The sequence below is a fragment of the Benincasa hispida genome, chromosome 5, assembly GCF_027475165.1.
Source record: "Benincasa hispida cultivar pf3 chromosome 5, pf3_genome.v1.1, whole genome shotgun sequence".
Taxonomy (NCBI): Eukaryota; Viridiplantae; Streptophyta; class Magnoliopsida; order Cucurbitales; family Cucurbitaceae; genus Benincasa; species Benincasa hispida.
In genome coordinates, this window is record NC_143482.1 from 31665616 (window position 1) to 31688558 (window position 22943).

The 22943-nt window shown below is 37.3% G+C and overlaps 2 protein-coding genes across 2 annotated transcripts; one reads left to right on the plus strand and one right to left on the minus strand.

Annotated features, from left to right (window-relative positions):
- The first annotated feature begins 2439 nt into the window (after positions 1-2439).
- Positions 2440-6415, plus strand: LOC120077040 (uncharacterized). Its single transcript, XM_039030878.2, has 5 exons — positions 2440-3015; positions 3649-3773; positions 4095-4409; positions 4867-5036; positions 5788-6415. Exons 1-5 carry the CDS (start codon positions 2695-2697, stop codon positions 6195-6197), a joined length of 1341 nt encoding a protein of 446 aa, XP_038886806.1. The 5' UTR covers positions 2440-2694; the 3' UTR covers positions 6198-6415.
- An 8602-nt stretch (positions 6416-15017) lies between these two features.
- Positions 15018-18163, minus strand: LOC150036039 (uncharacterized). The gene is made up of 4 exons (XM_090313553.1): positions 17605-18163; positions 16467-16657; positions 16255-16362; positions 15018-15806 (listed from the first exon to the last, which is right to left on the minus strand). Exons 1-4 carry the CDS (start codon positions 18161-18163, stop codon positions 15018-15020), a joined length of 1647 nt encoding a protein of 548 aa, XP_090169679.1.
- Positions 18164-22943: the final 4780 nt, after the last annotated feature.

Genomic DNA, 22943 nt, shown 5'->3' on the forward strand with positions numbered 1-22943 from the left:
AGCGACATAAGATGAAATTCACTTCTTCTCGTCTTTAGAGAAAGTAGATGAATTACTCCCTTAATAGCTAATTTCGGGTCTTGAACAATGAGGCTTCACCCTCTTATTGGTCCAAGAGAGGTTGTTTATAGTTGGACAATAAACTATTTATTTATTAGAGGGATCAATGGTACTTAAGGAGTTAGATGTAACTACATAGGTAAAACGGTAATTTGATCCAGTTGTAGTTATGAGCAATTCATGAAGGATCGACTTACTGTAGATTGGGTATATCCATAGACATAGAAATATATCTACAGCGCGATCAATGCAGTTGTCGGTCTTTAATGGAGTGATCAGAAGTTAATGAGTATTTGTTAATCTAATTAAAGAGTTTAATTGATTAATCTAGTATCATTGGAGCTTTTAATCAGTAGGTTCATAAGGTCCCTCTGACGTTCACTAAGGATAAAAACAAGGAATAACAGTTTTTGGAATAATTTGAATTGTTCAAATTATTTAAGGAAATTTAAGGTTTTAGTTATATTAATATGATTAAATAAAATATAATGTATATTGATACAATATTATATATAATTAATTATAAATATGATTTATAATTGAAACTATTGAAGGTTTTGAAAACCGTGCGGAAGCGTGATATGCAACTTGTCTCTTAATTCAATTTTAAAGAACAACAATAAATCAGAGAAGATGGAAACTTATGTGTGATAAACATTCAATCCAACAGCATGCTTTTATATAGTACAAAGAGATAAACAAAAGAAGCGTGGTTTACTTAACCTTGAAGAATCAAAATCTTCATGGTTCCTTCCCTATGCACTGCACGAACACAACGAACGATACTCTTCCTTGAAGACCATGTACTATGCAATAGGACACCACCATCGGCGAGAAGGGTAGGCTTCGCTTTAATTTGGAACAGGGGGATTTTTGGTTTCTTGAGAGGAGAGTTTTGCAAAGAGTTCTTTCTGTGTAAAACTAAAAAAAAAAATGTAAAGAGAGAAACTTCTGTGAAGAAGAAAAGGAAGAATCAAATCTCTCTACCTCTAACACATTTTTAAACGAGAGAAATGGGTTGAGGGAGTTAAAATAACTATCTCCTCATTATTTAATATTAAATTCAAAAATGAATTTAATATATATATATATATATATATATATATATATATATTAAAATATAACATATAACCTATAATTTATATTATATCATATATAATATAACCTATAGGTTATTATTCTCTCACTTAACCTATAGTATTTAATATGAATTTGATTCATATTAAATTTAATCTATAGTATTTATATGAATCACATTCATGTAATTTTATATTAAAATAATATTCAAATAATTATTTCCTCTCAAATAAACTTTATATTATAATGTATTAAATACATTATATTAATTATATCACATATAATTAATTTATATTAATTATATCATATATATAAACTTCGAAATAATTTTTTTTTTAATAAAGAGAGTGACATGTCAAGCTTCCATAAGTCAAGAGCATATATCTTAACAAGTTGAGTTAAAATTTGAAATACTAAAAATATTTTTAACAATCCTACAAAATATTAGATAACATGATATTTCATAGTGAAACCAATTAACAATAAGAGGAGTAATTCATATAGAGTTAATCCTACAATGACCCAAAATTTGGTCCTAAAATAAAATATGTCATACCTTTTACGGTTGAGATTTTTTTTTTTTTTTGACATTTTACTTGCGTCATATCAAGGTGAAATTACCAAAATGAGCTATTTTGCACGGAGATTAGGATCTTTCTCTCGCTCTTGTTTCCTCTATCTTTCCTCTCTCTAGCCCCTTTCCCACCCGTGGATCTGACGCCCCAAATTCACATCCCTTGCTTTACACCACTTCCCACCGAAAAATCACAGATCTTGTTGATAGGAAAATCGATCAACCCAATAAACCCACATTCTAGCAAAAGTCCACACATTTGAAGTTCTGACAACCTCTCATACCCCTTTTCAGCAACTCTACCATCTCTTCGGTGAACAAATAGTCGATCACCACTATGCAACAACAACTAGAAAAACAAAGTGAATAAAGAAGAAATTTGGGAAGAGGAAGAAAACAAAAAGGATTAAAGATATGTTGGTAATATTGGCCTATGATATGTATACAAAAGTACAAAATTCTTAAATTTTAAAAAGTAGGACAAAAACTATTTGATTTTTTTTTGGATTCCATTGTGTATCTTATGAACATTGTCAAATCCATTAATCTTTTGAATGAGACATCCTCACATATCCTACGAACATTGTAAAGTCTCTTAATTTTTTAAATGTGACAACCTCCCACAAAATTGATATATTACCAAATTAAAATGAAAAGACAAGTAAAAGTATGATGGATATTAATCCAAATTCTATAATTTAGGTATGAAGAAAGAAGTTAGTTTAGCTTTGTGTGATTGATTGAGAAAAAGGAGTATTTAGAGAACAGCGAACAGAGAGAGGGAAATCCAGAAAAGGGGGAGAAAAGAGGACACCTGCGCTTTGGAAGATATCCTTTCCCCAAAAGGCCGTCTGTCTCACTCTTCTCCTCCTTTTGTTTGTTATCACTTTCCCTCAATTCTGATTCCTTTCCCCTTCCCCTTCCCCTTCCCCATTCCATTGACCTAAATCTACCCCTTCTCTCAGTTCTTCACCTCCCTTACCATGGTGGGTGACGCCCACTTTCCTCAGTCTGCCCCCAGTTCCAAGAAATCCAAGACCAAGAAGAAGAAACGGGGTGGCTCCAAGAAGAAGATGACTTCCGAACAGGCTGCTGCCTTTAAGTATGTCACGGAATGGGTTTATTTGGATCAATCTAATTCTCTCGCCTCCTCTGCTGCTGCTTCCGTTGTGGATGATTTTGGAGTTCAGAAGAGTCTTGGCAAAGGTGGGGAGAAGGTGGTCTTTGAATTGCATTCACATTCCAAATTCAGTGATGGGTTTCTCACCCCTTCCAAGCTCGTTGAGAGAGCTCATGGAAATGGGGTCAGTTTTCTTCCTTTCCCCTGTTTTTTGATTAATATATAGTTCTTACTCTCTGTGTTTACAGTTCTTCTGCTCTGTTGAACTCGTTTTTGGATTCTTATCAAAGTAGCTATATTCGATTTAGTTTTTGTTCCTATCTGCTCTTCTGTTGTTATATTGTTTTATTCTGTGTTTTTGGTATTGATTTAGTCTTTCATTTATATTCAAATATGGGAGTTGGAGGATGCAAAAAGATACTAAACGAACTGAAAAGACCACCTTCAAGTTATTGATTTAGTCTTGTATATTGGATTTGCTTATGAAAAATTGAATATACACATGACATGATGTTACTGTTTTATGTTATATTCAATGTAGTAGACTGTTTTTTGGTCTTGAAGGAAGTGGTTTGCTTGCTATTTTATAGATATATATCTCTTGGCAACAGTTATGTTTGCCTGATGGTGTAGTTCATTAAAATGTGAAGAATGTAATGTAATTATATTTATCTCATAAAAATTGTGATATTCAATGTCATTGGTAAAATTTAAATTTTCTTCTTTGGTCCAAAGCATTACCTTATTTGCCTTATATTTTGCAACCCTATCCTCATTGTTGTAGCTTTAGTTAATTAGAAATGTGTACCGACAACAGGTGAAAGTTCTTGCTTTGACAGATCATGACACAATGTCTGGCATCCCTGAGGCAATAGAGGCAGCTCGTAGATTTGGTATCAAAATAATTCCAGGTGTTGAAATCAGTACAATATTTTCTAACGGGTGAGTTGAGGGTTATTTATTTATTTTATTTTACGTGTTAAAATAATGGATTTTGCATCTTTTTATACTATTTAATGTTTTGCATATTTTACACGCCATTAAGTTTCCACTTAATTTCCGTTTTCTGCCATCAAGTCCATCTCCTTACAAACATCAATGAAAAATGGTAAATTTTACTGTTTACTGTCAGAGAGAATGTTTGTGAATATCATGTTCAGCTGTTGAAAAAAAAAAAAAAAATACTGCTATACCATTGGTTTCAAGAAACATTTCTTTGTTTCCAAATTTTTCACCTTCTGACATCTGGTAACTGATTTGCAGTGGAGACTCAGAATCAGAAGAACCAGTACACATCCTTGCATATTACAGCAGCTGTGGACCAGCAAAGATTGAGAAGCTGGAAAAATTTTTAGAAAATATAAGGGAGGGGCGTTTTTTGCGTGCAAAGAATATGGTGTCAAAACTGAATGAGCTAAAGCTGCCTCTTAAATGGGATCATGTGGCTAAGATTACTGGTAAAGGAGTTGCTCCTGGGAGACTTCATGTGGCCCGTGCCATGGTTGAAGCAGGCTATGTGGAAAATTTAAAACAAGCATTTTCTCGATACCTTTTTGATGGTGGACCGGCTTACTCAATGTAAGAATCTGAACTTGCTGTATTTTATTTTCTGATGCATTTTTTTTAACAATATTTATGATATGAACATAATGGTTAAATAAGGGTGTAATATATCCTGCTCCATTTGTTTACCATAAGCTTCAGGATAGGCTAATCCCTGCTACTTGACAATCTATGGCATTGTATCTTGTGAAGGCTATCATTTGAATTCTTGTATTCACAAAAGTGAAACAGATAGTTAAAATCGAATCTTGTCCATAATTTTAAGCAAGATCTGTAGTAATTGAATGTGCTAGATCAAATTTTTTTTAAAATAATTGTCACGTGGACGTTTAAGCTACGTATCTAGTTGATTTTGGTGCTTGTATGTATTTGCTGTTCTTTCTAATTCATATGTAACTCCTTGGGATGTGGAGGTTACACAATCTTGCCTGGTTTTTAGACTGTAACAATGAGGATAGGGTTCATTTTCCAGGGGATCAGAGCCTTGTGCAGCGGAAGCAATACAATTGATACATGATACAGGTGGTGTGGCTGTTCTAGCTCATCCATGGGCCTTGAAGAATCCCGTTGCTATAATTAGAAGATTGAAAGATGCTGGTCTTCAGGGGCTGGAGGTTTACAGGAGTGATGGAAAATTGGCAGGTACACAATTGATCCTTCTCTCAGATCTTCACCCGTTTCCTCATTGATTGTCAATTGAAATTTGATATGCATTTTCATTATGTTGTAAGCATGATATCTAGCCACTGGTGATGTGAACTCAATCTATCAAATCATGTTTGTCATTTAGGTCTAGCAACCAAAGTTTATATGGACTGTTTGATAGCAATTTTCTTTTTAGTTTTTAATTTTTAAAAATTAAGCTAACAATATCTACTACTTATTTGTGTTTATTTCTTTCACTTTTATGAAAAATTTAAAAATCTTAATTGAACTTCAAAATATTTTTTTTTTTTTTTTTAAAAAAAAGTTAAAATTTTTTGAAGGATAATAGTAGTAGATTAGAAATAAAGAAAAAGGATAATCAATAAGCATCATTTTAAGAATATAATTCAAAATCAAGAAACATCCCCTAAACTTTTGTGCCCATTTTTTAGCTTTTTGGCTGGCATACTCTTGTTTGTCCAGTATTCGAGTAAATTTGAGTCCCTGCCAAGCAATAAATGTGGAGCTTATAGATAATCACTCTCTTTCTCTCAATAACTTTGCTGAAAATTCAAGGCCCTTAGAGTATATTCTCATATTTTGAACATAAGAACTTCTTAATAACTTTCCTTTTAGTACACGATTTTTCCCAGCACATATACCGGATGGCTTTTAGCTATATGGATCAATTTTCAAATATCTCAGCTTAGACTATTGACATCGATTTCATATGTTTGTTGATTGACAGCATACTGTGACCTAGCCGACAATTATGGGCTTTTGAAACTTGGAGGATCGGATTTTCATGGAAGAGGTGGACATAGTGAATCTGAAGTTGGAAGTGTAAACCTTCCTGTTCTTGCTATGCACGATTTTCTCAAGGCTGCTCGACCAATTTGGTGCAGTGCCATTCGAGATATCCTTGAGAGGTACGTTGAAGAGCCTTCAGAATCAAATCTAGCAAAGATTACTAGATTTGGAAGGACCCGGGTTTTGAAGGGTGGCTCCTCACCAAGCAGCGAAAATGACATCATTGATCGTTGTTTAACTTCGTGGCTGACTAATGAAGAGAAGCAAAATGCTGAGTTTGAGGCTATCAGATTAAAGCTCTCCCATATTTCAATTAATCAAGAAGTTCAGGTGCCTAAGACTAAATAATTCCAACCAAGGTCGTCAATACTTGCTCGTCATGCTAACATAGTCGACATAACGATCAGATTTAGTCAGGTTTTTGTACTTTCCTTTGTTACTCTTTTTCTTTTATCTGTAGGGAAAAGTGGGTTTCAGTAAATTATTCATTGAGGCACAACAACAAAAAGCTCCCATTGTCTTAAAGTTATACTTTTTGGTTGAATCAATAATACTTCATTCAATCTCTTTCAGGTTTTCCCCCATTGTTTTATAGGATCTAGCAGCATTTATCTATTTAACTGAATCACATGCGTATGACTGTTGAAATGGATCAATTTTTTGTTTTTTGTTTTTTTGGATGAGCTCAATAGCATATGGAAGTGGGAGATTCGAGTCTTTGTCCTCTTAGTCAGAGGGTTTATGCTTCAACTAGTTAATTTATATTTAAGTTGGCATCAATGTTTTCGTAAGGTTGAAAATGAATGGTTACATATGGAAGGTTTTAGTGTTTTGGCATTTGAACTTCCTAGTTCATTCGTTAACTTCCATAATTTTGTTATTTTACAAAAAAAAAAAAAAAAAAAAAAAAAAAAAAAAAAAAAAAAAAAAAGAAAAAACCTTTTGTATCACTTTTCTAGTAATGCTCATGAAATTGTTCAGTTGGTAAAACAGATGATCTATATTTGATTTTTAATTATACTTGGTTTTTAGTTCAACAACCTATGCTATGAGGTAGGAAGATTTAAACCACAAATTTCAGTTGTTGAAGTTATGTTCAAGTTGGTTGAATATTATTATTTTAGTTATTTTAAGAGTTCAATAACATATGAGGTGCAAAACTCGAATCTTTGAACTCTTAGTTGAAGATGTTGCTAGTTAAGTTATGCAATTGAACCGTCTTAAAAAAAATGTTATGCAATTGACTAAATATTTGTTATCTTGTTTTATTATTCTTTTTAGTATAATCATCGTAGAGATGGATGGTCGACTCTCAAACTTCAAGTGAATGTTAATTATTATTGAGTCAGTTTCACTTTGGCCAACATCAATATTTATTAATGTTAGAAGGCATTTTTCTATGATGCTATTTAATTCAAATGGTTTCAAGTTGTAATTAGATTCTAGTTGTTTTTAATATAAATCATGCATATTATGATTAGGATGAATTGTAATTGTGACCCTTATAGTTTAAAGAAAGTTAGAATTTAGTAATTTAGTCTTATTATTATTAAATTTTGCTTTTCACGCTTCAGAAAAAAAAAAAAAAATAAGAAAGAAAGAAAGAGGTAAATAGAATTTTGGTTAACTTGCAAATCTGATTCTTATGATTTAGAGAAAGTTAGAATGTAGTTTTTATGATTTATAATTAGAATTTAGTTTTGTTTGATAAAACTTTCATAAATAGTCTCTACAGTAGGGGCTATTTAAGACTTTGTATTGTTAATTATATTCCTATTATTTGCAATCTTCAATACCATAGTTTGTAATTTGACTATAGTTTTAATTTCAAAATAGTGTCACTATTTTTATCTATAATGTTGAATCTTCTTGATAAATTTAGAGTCAGAAAATTTTGTAATTTTAATTGGTATATAAGTACTGATATTGAATTATAAAATATATAATATTAAAAAAACATTAAAACAGTGTCAACATATATATATATATAAGAATGCAATTATTTTTTGGATTAAAATTGTGTTAAAAAATATTGTCTTAATATGAATTTTATTATAATTAAATTTAGAAAAAAAAAACTAACTTTTTTAGTTTTCGAGTTTGGAAGAGTATGTTTTGGTCCTTAAATTTTCAAAACATACATTTTTATCTAAAAATTTTAAGGTCCATTTGGTTCATGAATTTTCAAAATATAACTTTTTAATCTACAAATTTATAAAGATGTATTTAAGAGGTCATGAACTATTTTTTGAAAATTATTTATATAATAATATGAAACTTTGAAATACAAAAATAAGTTTAAAAAATAATTTTAGAGAGAAGGGGTAATTTAAAAAATATATATTTTTTAATTGACCTTTTAAACTTAATTTTAAAACATAGGGACTAAAAGATACATTTTGAAAACTATGTACCCATCTTAAAAAAATCAAGGACTAAAAATATATGTTTTGAAAATTTAGGAACCAAATAAATATATTCTTTAATCAAGGACTAAAAGTGTAAATTTTCCTTAAATTTATTTAAAAAATCAAACATAGACAAATTTTTAATTTCAAACTCAAGTAGAAGAGAGTTAATGAGTAATTATAATGAAATTAAAAGTTAAATACTATCACAAATAAGAGTAAGGAGTTAAAAATGAGTGATGGTAATTGGTAGCATTTTTAAGGATAATAATTAAGTGTAACATCATTTTTAAAAAATTGTAAATATAGCTAAGTCTATAAATGAAAGACTTCTATTATTGATAGACTTTTACGAAGGGAATGGTCTATCACTGATAAGATCTTCTATCTTGCAGCTCTTCTGTCTTGCAGCTTCAGAGTCTTTGTAGTCTTTGTTTCTCTCTAGGTAGGATTGTTGACCCCTTAGAATAAGAAGAACTCCTCTATTTATAAGGCTCTCTGATGGACTTCATGCGCTTGGGTCTTGTCCTTGGGCCAAATTAATTGGACTTGAATCTGATCTTTGGGCCCTATTAATTGGACTTGGGCCTGACTTTTAGGCTATGTTAATTGGACTTAGGGCTGGCCTTTGGGCCCTATTAATTGGACTTGGGTCTGATCTTTGGACCCTATTAATTGAATTTAGGCCTATTTTGGCATTTTATGGCCAAATTAAGCCTATATCTGGGCGTAACTAAGTAACGCCCAAATCATAACGCCAAATTGGGCAAAATTAATTTTATCCAGTCCAATGTTTGGGATGAAAACACATGATATCATCAAAATTTGTCTTCAATTTCGATTTGGGATACATGTCAACTCTTAACTGGTCCCAAATTCGATGATTTTGGCATTTTATCATTAATTTATAAATGACGTGGCGATCTGTGATTGGTCCAAAATTTCTCCTCCAACAAATGCTCTCTTTTCGAGATTTGTGCACACAATTTAAAATCCTAAATTTAAAATGGAAATTCAAGTTCCACCTTTGATTTAATTCGATCTAAGGATAAAACTTAAAAATTTTGAACTTAAAATGAAAATTCAAGTTTCATCTCCAATTTAATTTGATTCGGAGGCAAAACTTTAAAATTTTAAACTTAGGATAAGAATTCAAACTTCATCCCCAATTTAGTTAGATTTGGAGATAAAACTTGAAAATTTTCGGATTTAGAATGAGAATTCAAGTTTCATCCCCAATTTAGTTAGATCTGGAGATAAAACTTAATTAATTTGAATTTAAAGCGAAAATTCAAGTTTCATCCCCAATACAATTTGATTTAGAGATAAAACTTTAAATTTTGAATTTAGAATGGGAGATAAACTTAATTAATAAAAAATGGTTGGTACATGGTCAACAGTTTTAGAAAAGGAGGAATAGAAAAATAATAAAAAATGAAATTTTGGACTTGAAATAAAATTTTAAGCCAAACAAAATCTAGATTTAACCAAACCTTGGATTTGAATCTAGATTCAACCCTATAAATAACGCTTAGACGAACCAAGCCACACATGATAGTCGGAGTCGAGCCGCGAGCCACCAGCCTTCAAACCGCCTAGCCGCCGTCCGCGAAGCCCTCAATCGACGTACCATCCGCAAACACCGTGCGCTCGTTGCTCGCTTCTTGCCGTTGTCGTCTGCCGTCGCTCGCCTGGGCTCGCCGATGCACGACGGTCTGGTTTCGTTTGGGCCTGGCGGCCTTAGGGCTTCCTCCCCTTTTTTTATTTTGTTTATTTTGTTTATTTTTATTTTTATTTTCAGTTACTTCTCTCTCTTTATATATATATATATATATATATATATATATATATATATTTGTAAAACTTTTTTCCCTTTTTTCTTCATTTTTTTCTCTTTTCCTTTCTTTGTTTTTTTTCCTCTTTTTTTTTTTCGTTCCCCATTCATACCCTTTCTTCCTTTTTTTACTTTCTTCTTTTTATTTCTATTTTTCTTCTTTTTTTTTTTTTTTTTCATTTTGTTTATTCTCTTCTTTTTCTCTTCTTTTTTTTCTAATCTTTTTTAATCAAACCTAACTTTCCAAACTTTTTTCAAAACTAAATTAAAAAATTTCAAGCTCCTTTTTTTTCTGTTTGTTTTTTTCTTTCTTTTTTTTTTTAACAGAATTTTTTTCGTTCTCTCTCTTTTCTTTTTTTTTTTGTCTTTTTTCAGAAATTTTTTTCTTTTTTTGAAATTTTTTCATTCTTTTCTTTTAGTTTTTTTTCCGTTCTTTTCTTATTATTTAAAAATTTTCAAATGGTAATTATCTTTTTGCTAACTCGCCTCTATTTTGTTTATCAGGAACCAAAGACATCTGTAGCTTGCAATTCGAGGGAGCGACATCTTTCATTGTAGTTATGAACAAAACGTCAGGTGGCCTAAGGGGTTGATTTCAACATCCTTTCTGCAGTTATGAACTAAAGACTCTACCCTAAGTCCTTGAGGACTTTGGCACCATGTGGCTTCGATCTTAGTACGCGGCTTGAGAGGTTTCGTCGGTTCCAGCCTCAATTTTTAATTTGAGCATTCCGTCGGTTTCCAACTTAGTACTCTAACAGCTCTGTCGGTTTCCAACTTAATGCTCTAACAGCTCTGATCTCCGCCCTTTATTGGCTTCGATCTTAGTACGTGGACTGAGGGTTCCGTCAGTCCCAGCTCAGTCTTTCACTTAAGCATTTCGTCGATTTCCAACTCAATGCTCTAACAGCTATGATCTCCGCCCCTTATTGACTTCGATTTTAGTACCCGACTTGAGAGGTTTCGTCGATTCCAGCCTCCATCTTTGACTTGAGCATTTCGTCGGTTTCCAACTTAGTGCTCTAACGGCTCTGATCTCTGCCCTTTATTGGCTTCGATCTTAGTAGGTGGCCTGAGGGTTCCATTGGTCCCAGCCTCAGTCTTTCACTTAAGCATTCCATCGATTTCCAACTTAGTGCTCTAACGACTCTGATCTCCGCCCCTTATTGGCTTCGATCTTAGTACGCGGCCTGGGTTCTGTTGGTCCCAGCCTCAATCTTTTATTTAATCATTCCGTCGGTTTCCAACTCAGTGCTCTAACAGCTCTGATCTCCGTCCCTTATTGGCTTCGATCTTAGTATGCGGCCTAAGGATTCTGTCGGTTCCAACCTCAGTCTTTAACTTGAGCATTTCGTTAGTTTTCAACTTAATGCTCTAATAGCTCTAATCTTTGTCCCTTATTGGCTTTGATCTTAGTACGCGACTTGAGGGTTCTGTCAGTTCCAGTCTCAGTATTTGATAGAGGATGGACTTAGCCTTCCTGTGGAGGAGTCATTAGGTGGAACCTTTGCGGATATTTGGCTTGATTTGAATGACGATGTGATGGCTATTGAACTATCGATGGAGGTGTCTTTGACTTTGGATAAGAAAGCATGGACTTTAAAGTCTACCATCCACAACGAGGCTCTTAACTATGATAGAGTGTTAACTCTTGGGCATCGTTTGATTGGAAATGAAATTCATTGGAATGTTGTAACAAAGGTCCCGGGAGAGTTTATCTTTACTGATTATTACTGGGAATGGCTAGAGTTTGTTGTTGGTCGAAACGAATGATGCCTTTATGACACTCGTTTGTTTAATGCAGTGATGGCCTCTTTGTACACGTATGACCGCAATAGCAATGTTGTGTGGGCTCTTTTCGAGGCTTGGTGCCCATCCACCAACACCTTTCACACCATGGCGAGTGAACTGTCAATATATTTATCGGATTTATGGTCCTTCAGAGGTCTTCCTATTAAAGGAAAGTTCTACGAGGAAGTTATCCCCATTTTCAAGGAATTAACCGGCTCACAAAAGAAAGGAAGATATTTGCCAAAGACGTGCGAACATCTTTTTCGTGCGTACTATTTGATAGTTTGTTCACAAAGAAAGAACCGTACAAAGTCTTCCAAAAATGACCGTTTGACCCCCGCCAAAAGCTAGTGACCATCAACGCGCAGATTTCGTTTTGGTTCCTTGGTATTCGAAAGTACGACAGGCCTCCAAACAAAAAGCAAAAGAGAACCTCTTGTCCCAATCTACTCATAATTCGAGTAGTGTAGAGATCACATTTCGAGCATGGTCAGCTAGAGAAAGCATGGTTTTTCAAGAACTCAGGGTGGAAGACAATTTATGGGACAAGACGTACCTAGTAGCCTTTTTGTCCTGTTGGCTATGCTTTTTCGTGTTTCCCTAGAAAGGAGCCTATCTTCGTCCTAGTGTCTTCAGAATTTCCAGTTTAATGGCTGGCAGGAATATCTTTAGCCTTGTCATTCTTGTTCTAGCAAACATATAGCATGGCTTAGGAGTGATAATCGAAGCTTCAAACCTGATCGAGCGCACGGATTTCTGCTTCCCTATGCACTATGTCTATGGTTGGGCTGCCAATTATTTTTAACACCCACTACCCTGTTCCTATAGATGTTCGGGGTCCTAAGATGTTCAACTTTTCTGGTGAAGATGGGGCGATCTACTTTGGGGAATATGAAGCTAGAGATTTGATCCACAAGGGGGCAAGCATTAGTGGCATGTGAATATTCAGGGCAAGAATAAACACGAGCAAGTGATTGATAATGAGACCTCTCCTTTAGGGGGTCTTCACATTTTGCGAGTATGCGATCTTGCTACATATCCTTCCAATGTGGGTGCACCTCAATTATTGAATTATATAGCCCTTACCGGCTCGACAAACAATTTGGCTTTTACCAAGACCTTCCTAACGACATAAGGGGAATGCTCCCTATCGCCACCCCCCGGGATGTAATGTATCACTGGAGGATTTGTATGAGGAACAGAACCTCCTCTCAAGCATTCTTGCCTGCCTACACACTAAACCCGCATAATCATACCACCCCACGTTTCAAGGCCTGGTGGCGGGAGAAACATGGAAGCTACTTTGAGGAGAACAAGCATTGTTTGGTATCCAACGTCATTCCTCCTCCGGCACAACCCAAACTGCCCAAAAGCAAAGGGACCATCGAGGGAGGCAAACAACTTCGTTTGGTTGAGGAGACGACCTCAGCCCCACGAAAGAATGTTCCACACTCAATGGAAGAGGAGAGTCATAGCAGCACTAATGATCATCATTAGAAGAGGCCCTCCAAGAAGCCAAAGGCATCAAACCATGATTTTTTAGCAGGGGATCAAAACGATCTTGGAGTCCCTGATGCTCCTAACTTACTGGTACAATTTTTCCTTTTCTAAATTATTATTATTATTATTATTAACCCATGTTATGTGGTTTTTTTTTAGTCGCCTTTGAACGCCTCACTCTAAAAGCTGGCAAGACCACAAAGTGAAAAGTCCTTCATGAGCCTCTTCGCTATCGATACAGTCGTTGAGGGTATCGGAACTTTAGAGATGCTGCTTGAAAAGCTTGTTACTCCTGAACACATTCACCCCATCGAAAAGGAAACAGGCATAGGGTGTGTCGACGCTTTGGCTTCTCGAGTTAGGGAAGCTGTTTTCCCCAACATTCCTTCAGCGGAGAGAGTCCTGTAACTGGGGGAAGCTTCAAAAACCCTGGCGAGCCCAAATGGACACAAGCCCACTTCTACATGTACGAACGACTCAGGGGCCTTGGTTGGCACAAGGGCGACTCCGGATCATCCTCTTGTGGCCCAGGAACTCCCCAAACATATGGACAAATCAACTTCCGCGGTTGTTTCTGGGGTGTCTGTATTTTGCGCTGCCAATGTAGTTTCTGACGTTCGGCGCTATGCTGTCTTGGCTATAGGGGAAACTATACAGAAAAAAATCATACGTACCCCCTTCGAGAAGGTCCTTTGTCTAGAAAAGGAAACTCACCAGATATTTGCGGCAATTTCTAACATCTGAAGAGCCAATCTTCCCCACTTAAAAAGCTCGTGGATGACTATTATTGACACGTGGAGAGGTACAGTTAGTTCCAATCATCATTTTCTTCTCAATTGACCCAGGAAAATAAGAACCAACGTCTAGAAAAGGCCAAGTTTCACTTGGAGAAGATATTATATGACGAAAGTAGTGCCCTTGCTAAAAGAAAAACCCTACTGGAGCGTGATTCTCGGGCTTCGCAAGAAGAGGAAGAGTTATTAGTGAAGCTAGCAACCATCAAAGTTGAATGAGTCAAAATATCGAAGCAACTCTTGGAGAATGAGAATCTTCTGAATCAACACAAGCTTTATGCCTCCAACACGAGTTAGGGCATAAACAACATAGAGACTACTCCTGCTATTTTTTATAAGGATGTCAAAGCCTTGAAGATGTTGCACCAAATGTTAGAGGCTATGCAACAGGAACTGAAAGACTACAATTGGGTACCATGATCCAACTTTGTGCACCTTACTTAGCTACTCATGTGTTGATTGTTGGGGGCTCCAAGAATTTTGTAATCTCTAGGCTCTCTTTGATTGCTAGATTTATTTATCGTATTGTAATGTTGAAACTTTCTTATATGGAAGATATTTCAGTGCTTGGAGTTTCTTATAAGCTCCCATTTTCTTTATGCGCTTGGATTTTTTTCACATGATTGAACTTAAATTGCTTTAAGCTGCTTACGTACCCTTTACAATGACAGAGATCAAGTCATAATGTAGTTCAATTTTTTTTCTTTTTTTTAATTACATTTGTTAAGTGTAAAACTTCATTGAGAAACTTGTCGTTGATTGGGCCAATTCTTAGTCTGTCTTGATCAACAATCTTATATGCTCCATTTGTATAGATTTCTTTGACGACGTAGGGCCCATCCTATTTGGGCGTGAACTTACTTCCCATATGTCTTATCATGATAATAGGTCTTCTTATAGCGACCATTAGATCCCCAACTTGAAAAGACCGAGGCTTTACGTGCTTATCAAAATATTTAGACATTCGCTTCTGGTAACACTCCAGCGCTTGTTGACCTTCTAATCGTTTCTTGTCCAGTGCTTCCAATTCTTGGAGACGCAGCTTAGCATTGTCTTCTGCAGTCAACCCTTCTTGTATCGCCATTCTTAGCGATGGAATTTCTTTCTCCAAGGGAAGGACAACCTCTACCCTGTAAACAGGAGAGTATGGAGTGACTCCTGTAGGGGTACGATGAGTGGTGTGATAAGCCCACAACGCTTCACCAATCTTTTCTTGCCAATCTCTTTTCGACTTGGAGACAATTTTTTTCAGCATGTTGCACAACGTCTTGTTGAATGCCTCTGCCAACCCATTCACGGTGGCATTATACATAGATGACTTGTACTGCTTGAATTTGAATTTCTCACATAATTTGTCCATAAAGCTATTGGAGAATTGTCTCCCATTATTTGTCATGATTCGTTGGGGGATACCGTACCGATAGATGATGGGATTGCAGATAAAGTCCACCACATTCTCTTTCTTAGCCTCTCTTAAAGTGATAGCCTCAGCCCATCTTGAAAAGTAATTAGTGACTGTGAGGATATAAGAATGTCCTGCTGATGACTTAGGTGTTATAGGGCCAACCAGATCAAGCCCCCATGATTTAAAAGGCCATGAGGCTATAGTCGGGTGTAGAGGCTCGGGCAACTGATGAATGAAATTCGCATGATATTAACACGCTTCGCACTTCTTTGCATATTCCATCGAATCCTAGATCATCTCTGGCCAGTAGTAACCCATCCTTTTCAACTAGAACTGTAGCTTTGGTCTGGATTGATGTGCGTTGCATACGCTTGAATACACTTCTTCCAAAGTCTTCTTCGACTCATTTTTTCCAAGGCATCGCAGAAAGAGTACTACATGGGATTGGCGGTACAAAACCACTTTGTAGTAAATGAAATGTGCAGCCTTCCTTCGAATCTCTGTTTTATGGTGATGGTCGTCTGGAAGCCTTCCATGCTTAAAGATAATCTACAATAGGCTGCCGCCAATCTTCCTCGTCAGTTAAGTAGACTAATATCGCATTCATTTCTTCACATGTGGTCTCGACTGGAGGCACAACCCACCTTCAACAAAGCGATATACTAAGAGATACATCATCCAGAATCGTCAAGGCCGTAGCCAAGTTTGCCAAAGCATCCGCCTTCTTATTTTCCATCCTCGAGACATGCTTTAGTGTCACGCTTTCGAATTTTCCCATCAACTATCGAGCATAAATGAAGTAAGGCTTCAATTTGTCATGCTTTACATCATACTAACGTAAGAGCTTATCAACTTTAAGTCACCAAAAATCTCTATGTAAGATACCCTAATCTCCAAAGCCATTTGGAGGCCGATTATCAAGGCTTGGTATTCGGTGACGTTGTTCGAGCATAATTGAGCAAGCACGAAGCTATAAGGCAGCATGTGCTTTTCTGGAAAAATGAGGATGATGCCTGCCCCCGCACCGCTTCCTCGGGCCACCTCATCGAAGAACATGACCCAAGGCCTCGTGATTTCTATGAAGAGAACTTCATCGTTAGGCAAATCTTCACTTAACTTCTAATCTGATGGAACCGGGTGATCTGCCAAGAAGTCGGCCAATGCTTGCCCTTTAATCGCCGACATGTAAACAATGTTGTATTGCTAAAGCATGATTGCCCACTTGGCCAATTCCCCGAGATGATTGACCTAGAAAGAACGTACTTGATGGGGTCGGCTTTCGTAATTAAATGGACTGTGAAGGCTTACATGTAGTGTCTCAACTTATCTATAGTGGAGAAGAGTGCAAGGCACATTTTCACAATTGGAGAATAGTTTATCTCAACCCTGTTTAAGGTCCTACTTAGGTAATAGAGAGCATGATCTTTTCCCTCCTCTCCTTCTTGTGCCAACAATGCCCCCAGCGACCTTTTCTGCATTGCGATGTACAATATCAATGGCTTTCCCATTACTGGGGCTCCTAAGACAAGAGGACTGAGCAAGTATCTCTTTATGTTATCAAAGGCGTTTTGACAAGCCTCATCCCATTCGAATTTTTCTCCTTTTCTCACCAGTCTTTGAAAAGGTTGACATCGCCCCACCAGGTTGGAAATAAACCTCCAGATGTAGGCCAGACGTCCTTGTAGACTTCTTAACTCGTGTAGATTCCTTGGCCTTGGCATCTTCTAGATGGCATCAATCTTGGATTTATCTATCTCTATCCCTTGATGTCTTAAAACGAAGCCTAGAAACTTCCCTAAGGTCACGCCAAATGCGCATTTGAGAGAGTTCATCTTTAACTGGTACTTGTGTAGGTGATTGAACACAGTTCTCAGATCTTTCAAATGGTCTTGTCATCGTTTGGTCTTGACTACAAGGTCATCCACATAGCAATATATATCGTCAAACACCTTCTGCATGGCGCGTTGATAAGTGGCACCGACGTTCTTCAATCCGAAGGGCATTACCTTATAGCAATATATACCTTTTGGGGTTCGAAATGTCGTCATTTCCTCATCCGTGAGAGCCATTCGTATCTGGTTATACCTAGACGATCTGTCCATAAAGGACAAGGCCTCATGTCTTGTTGTCACATCGACCATGATTTCTATGATGGGTAATGGAAAATCGTCTTTCGGGCATGCGTTGTTTAGATCACGAAAGTCCACGTAGACACGAAGTTGCCCATTCTTTTTTCTAACTGGGACAATGTTGGCTATCCACGTTGGATATTGGACTTCGCAGATGAACCCTGCTTCAATCAGCTTATTGACTTCAGCCTCAATTTGGGGGATAAGTTCCAGCCAAAAGTGTCGCTGAGCTTGCTTAACGGGTCGGCACCCTTGTTTGATTGTGAGATGGTGGACCACTACCTTCGAATCCAGTCCCGACATCTCTTTGTATGACCAAGCGAAAACATCCCTATATTCGGCGAGCAAACTCACGTATTCACTCCCTTCCTCTTTTGAGAGGGATATACTGATGAAATTCAGGTGCGGCTCCTCTGTTGTGCCGAGATTCACCTCTTTGAGTCCATCCACCATGGATCAACCACCGTCCTACAAACCTTGTGGAGCGTCCTCCACTTCCTCCTTGGTCATTCCTTCTTCAGATTCTTCGGTGATGGTGATATGGTGGCACGAAGTTTCGCCTTCCTCCTGCTCTAAATTTCTATTCTGAGGATTGGTGAAGACAACGTTGCACCTCTTTACTTTGAGCGAGCCCTCACTTATGTTTAAAGTAATGAAGGTCTTTCTCTTTATGCATGAGGGGACGGTACTATGGATTTCTCCATCACTTCTTATCTCTCTTGATGGTTTCTTGTTCGATGGCCTTTCAGCATCTTTAAGGTCGAGGCATCACCAAATCGACGTCCGGGGTATCGGCCCTCTCTTTCTTATAGTCGTATTGGGGGCATCACCACAAGATTTTTCTTTCCCCTTTGTCTCACTAGAGACATGTTCATCAAGGCGATCTTCAACCCTATCGTGCTTCAGGCGATCAAAAATGGGAATGCGGGGTTTTCCTTCGCTTTCCTTTGGAACTGCACCTAGTCTCTCAAAGGCTAAAGGTTTCGCCACTACCAGCGGCTGACAGATGATTTCCTCCTTTCTTTCATTCGACAGAGTCAACCTTTGAAAGGCTGAGCATCGAGTAGCTCTGGGAATCGTATGCGGACTTCCCCTTTCTGCTTCTGTCATGTTCAATCTCTCAAAAACCAAAGCACGTGCAGTAGACAGCCTAATACGGTCGAAGGCTGAGGCTTTTTTATCTTTGTCCTCATTTTCCTCTACATCACCGACTTCTTCTGTAGTGATATGATTTTTGTTGGCCACTTTTCCCCTCGCCTTTCTGGTTATGCGAACTGGCTCTGACGATTCACATTCGAGTCTCGCCCTCGACATAGGTATAGTGTGTCTCTCTTGCAAAAGCTTCTTTTGGGTCGATGAGAGTCTGGGTTGCTCATAAATCTTCACGCTCATGAACTCAGTGTGAGTTATGAAGTCGTAACCCACCTTCGCCAATAGGTTGTAAGCCTTGGGATTGAATCCGTCTTTAGTTTTCTTCTCGGGCAGATTTAACTTTGTCACTTCCGTCTTCGGCTTGTGGACTTCCTGCTTCGTTATTGGCATGAGAAGTGTGACAAAACTCTCCTTTAGAATTTCTATATTGCCGACTACAAACCTTTTGAGGATTCTGTAAAAGGTGACTCACCCTTCTTCAGTCTTGACAAAGGGACATAGCGTAGAATCAGAGGCTTTGAGGCTTTTTCGTCCCTCACCACAGGTGTCTCTCAAACACTAGGGGATGTCCCACTCTCTTTTGGGCTAGAGGCTTGTACTTTGCTACCCGTTTCTTTCTCTATGTCTACCGATGACCTTGACTGGGACCCACTTGCTTTCTTTATCAGTGAAGTCTCTACAGGCATTGTTTCACCAGAATTCTCGTTCTTTATCTCATCTTGGTAGAACTTGAAACATTGATGCAACGTTGACGTAATCACACCATTCTCGTGAATCCAAGGGCCCCCCAGTAACAGCCTGTAGGTGGTCTTTGAGCCTATGACGTGAAACAATGCATCAGCCTTCAGGTTGCCAATGAGAAGCTCTAATCGTATCATGCTTATCGCCCTTTGGCTGCCTTGATTGAACCCTTGAATCACCAAATTGTTGTTCGACACTCTTCCATGAAGATGCCTAACTGTTTCATAATTTATTTAGGCATTATGTTAACTGCAAATCCATTATCGATGAGAATCCGACCAACTCTTTGTTCTCAAATGTACCCGAAGACGTACAAAGGCCTATTGTGCAACTTAGATCCTAGCAGCAGATCTTCGTCTGAGAAGTCTATGGATGTACAACATGAGGCATACGCACGCGCTGTGGAGGTGGTGCACCAAACATGTTGGAGTCCAACAACGCCTCAATGAGGGTCGTCTTAGCTTCTTGCGGGAGTGAGAGCAGGTCATCTATGCTAAATGATGATAAGCCCTTTGATTCTTCTATCGATTTCAATGGGCTTGGAAGGGTATCTTCTTCTTCTGTGGTGCTGACAGCAGAACATGTAACAGCTTCTGGCATTTCTCCTGACCCCAATCGCACAAGTTCTCCAAGAGGAAATTTGCCAATGTCACATGTCGCCTGTGTTGGGATTGATGCCCTAAAGTCACGTGTCCTGTAATTTGTAAACAGTTTGTACGAATGCTTGTATTGTATAATATATGATATTTACTTCACATCTTGTTTTTTCTCAGTTGTATGTTTTATTTGCTTTACCACAAACCAATAAACATAAAATTCCTGGTTATCTGTATGTAACTTAAGCATGTATGTGGTGACATACAAGTGGATCATGTCTTGAGTGATAACCAAAATGGTATATAGTATATAGATATAGGAGGGAAACCTTATCCTGGTAACGCTACGAATGCGGCTCGCTTTGTGGAATGGTCACAAGTGTTGTGACTTGTCACAGATGGTCTGATCCTGATCATTCATGTAGGGGACATGCGAGCGGGGCATCCTATACAAAGAGTTTATATAAGACCTAACCACGAAGTGTTAACATCTCGTTATATAACACCGTTCATGACAGAGACTTCACTTCACTAGGATGACCATAGGTAACATGACCTCAATCCTGAGTGAGTTTGGAACTTCTATCATTGAGGGCGGTCCTTTGATTTATATGGGTGCGAGTGGCCAGGTCGCCGATTTAAACCTACCATTTTGGGGATTTGTCTGATTTGGAAGCTGGGAACTTAGCTACACAAGATGAAATTCACTCCTTCCCTGAACCAGGGGTAAGTAGATAGATAGCTCCCTTAAGGGCTGATTCCAGGGCTTGAACGATATGGTGTCACACACCTTCTCTTGGCCAGAGTGGTGTTCACACATAGTTGGAGTATGTTGTGTTGTTCATTAAAGGAATCAATGGTACTTAAGGAGTGAGATGTAACTATAGGGGCAAAACGGTAAATTGGCCCAGCTGTACTTATGAGCATCTGTGAAGGGTCATCGTACTTATGATTGGTTATATTCGATGGACACAGAAATACATCTGTGGTAAGAAGAGTTCAGCTGTTGGTCTTTAGTGGAATACCTGGCAGTTAACGGATGGTAGATTTTATGGATAAAGAGTTTAGTTAGCTATTCACGTACCGTTGGAGCTTTGAGCCACAGGTCCATTAGGTCCCCTGGGTAGCTTGGATAAAGTTGAGAATCAATGTTTGGGTCAGTTTGAAATGTTCAAATTGACAAGAGGGAGTTTAATTGTATATGATATAATTGAACTGGTTAATTATATATGATATGATTGGCTAAATGTGTGAGATACATTATTTTGGAGGAAATTAGATATAAATATGATTTATATCAAGTGGAGAAGAAATTACTATAGTAGATATGTGATATCAAACTATAGGGTGAGAATATAATATGATTATATTCATTAATTATTAAATGGGTTAGTTATGAGATAATTGGCCGTTTTATTCTCCTCAATCGTGCATTAGTGGGAATAGCCGCATTCGGTTATGGTAACCGATGAATAAAATGAAAAATTGTTTCATTTTGCAAAAATTTGAAAATTCGCAATTGGTGTGGACATTTAAACGATCGCCTAGCTTGAGAGCCTATTATAGCTCATCGTCTAAACGATCACATCTCATTCCCTAAACGATCGCATAGCATGCCGCATTTTCTAAACGATCATTTTTTTATTAAACGATCGCTTAGTAAAACCTACACGATCATGTAGCTTCATCTAAACGATAAGCATCCCTGCTATATGATAACACTTTCTCTCCCACTTTCTTATCATCTTCACGATCTGTCTTTTCTCCTACCTCTACCAAATTCACCAAAGACCACACTTTGGATTCTCACTCCGAAAATACCAAGGGCTTCAACTGGTGGTATCGTCCCCATTCTTACTTGTTTGTGTATGTTCAAGTTGTTGTCATTCCTGTAAATGATCGTGTTGCCGCACCCAACTAATTTTCTTGGCGATAGAGTTCATGTAGAGGTTCTTTCGCTGCTTCTGAGTTCGAAGTTTGAAGAGAGTCTTCAACTGGTATGAGAACTCTTTCCATTGTGTTTTATTTATCGAAGCATGTCGTTAATTAGTGTTTATTTGCATAACTATCTGTTGGAATGTATTTGTTGTATATCGATCACAATGAAATCGTAAAGATCTAAATGTGCTCATGGATGCTCTTCGTTAAAAGTTCCTTCAGCCTGGGACGAGGAACATCCTCATTGTTGGGATTGATGTCCTAATTCTCCCGGAGTCTCGTTCTTTTGTAAAGACACACATTGTTCAATGAATAAAATAAGTGTTATTTAATTTTGGAATTTACTCATATCCAATAAACAAAGCTCCTTGGTTATCTTATGTGAACTTAAGGATGTATATCTAATATACAAGTGGATCATGCCTTAAATGATAACCTAAATCGGTTTGTAGCATAAGAATTAAAGTGGAATACCTGATCCTAGTGATGCTACAGATACGGCCCGCTTTGTAGAGGTTTGTAAGTGTTGTAAACTATTACAGATGATTGAACCTGACCATTCATATGGAGACGTGGAGTGGGGTGTCCTATACAAAGAGTTTTTATAAGACCTAGACCACGAGATGACTAGACTCTATATATAACGTCGTTGATACTAGAGACTTGCATCTCATCTAAATGACCATAGGTGACACGACCACAATCCTGAGTGTTTTGTGAACTCCTACCTTTGAAGGTGGTCTTTTGATTAGTATGGGTGAGAGTGGCCAGATTGCCAACTCAACATGCCTACCTTTTTGGGAACT

Coding starts and splice junctions, on each gene's coding strand:
- LOC120077040 (XM_039030878.2), top strand. CDS start 2,695: ATGGTGGGTGACGCCCACTTTCCTCAGTCTGCCCCCAGTTCCAAGAAA. Junction 3,016..3,648: donor AGAGAGCTCATGGAAATGGG/GTCAGTTTTCTT, acceptor TACCGACAACAG/GTGAAAGTTCTTGCTTTGAC. Junction 5,037..5,787: donor GAGTGATGGAAAATTGGCAG/GTACACAATTGA, acceptor GTTGATTGACAG/CATACTGTGACCTAGCCGAC.
- LOC150036039 (XM_090313553.1), bottom strand. CDS start 18,163: ATGGTGGATGGACTCAAAGAGGTGAATCTCGGCACAACAGAGGAGCCG. Junction 16,658..17,604: donor GACATTTCGAACCCCAAAAG/GTATATATTGCT, acceptor TTCTCTTCATAG/AAATCACGAGGCCTTGGGTC. Junction 15,807..16,254: donor CCTTGACGATTCTGGATGAT/GTATCTCTTAGT, acceptor TTCATTCATCAG/TTGCCCGAGCCTCTACACCC.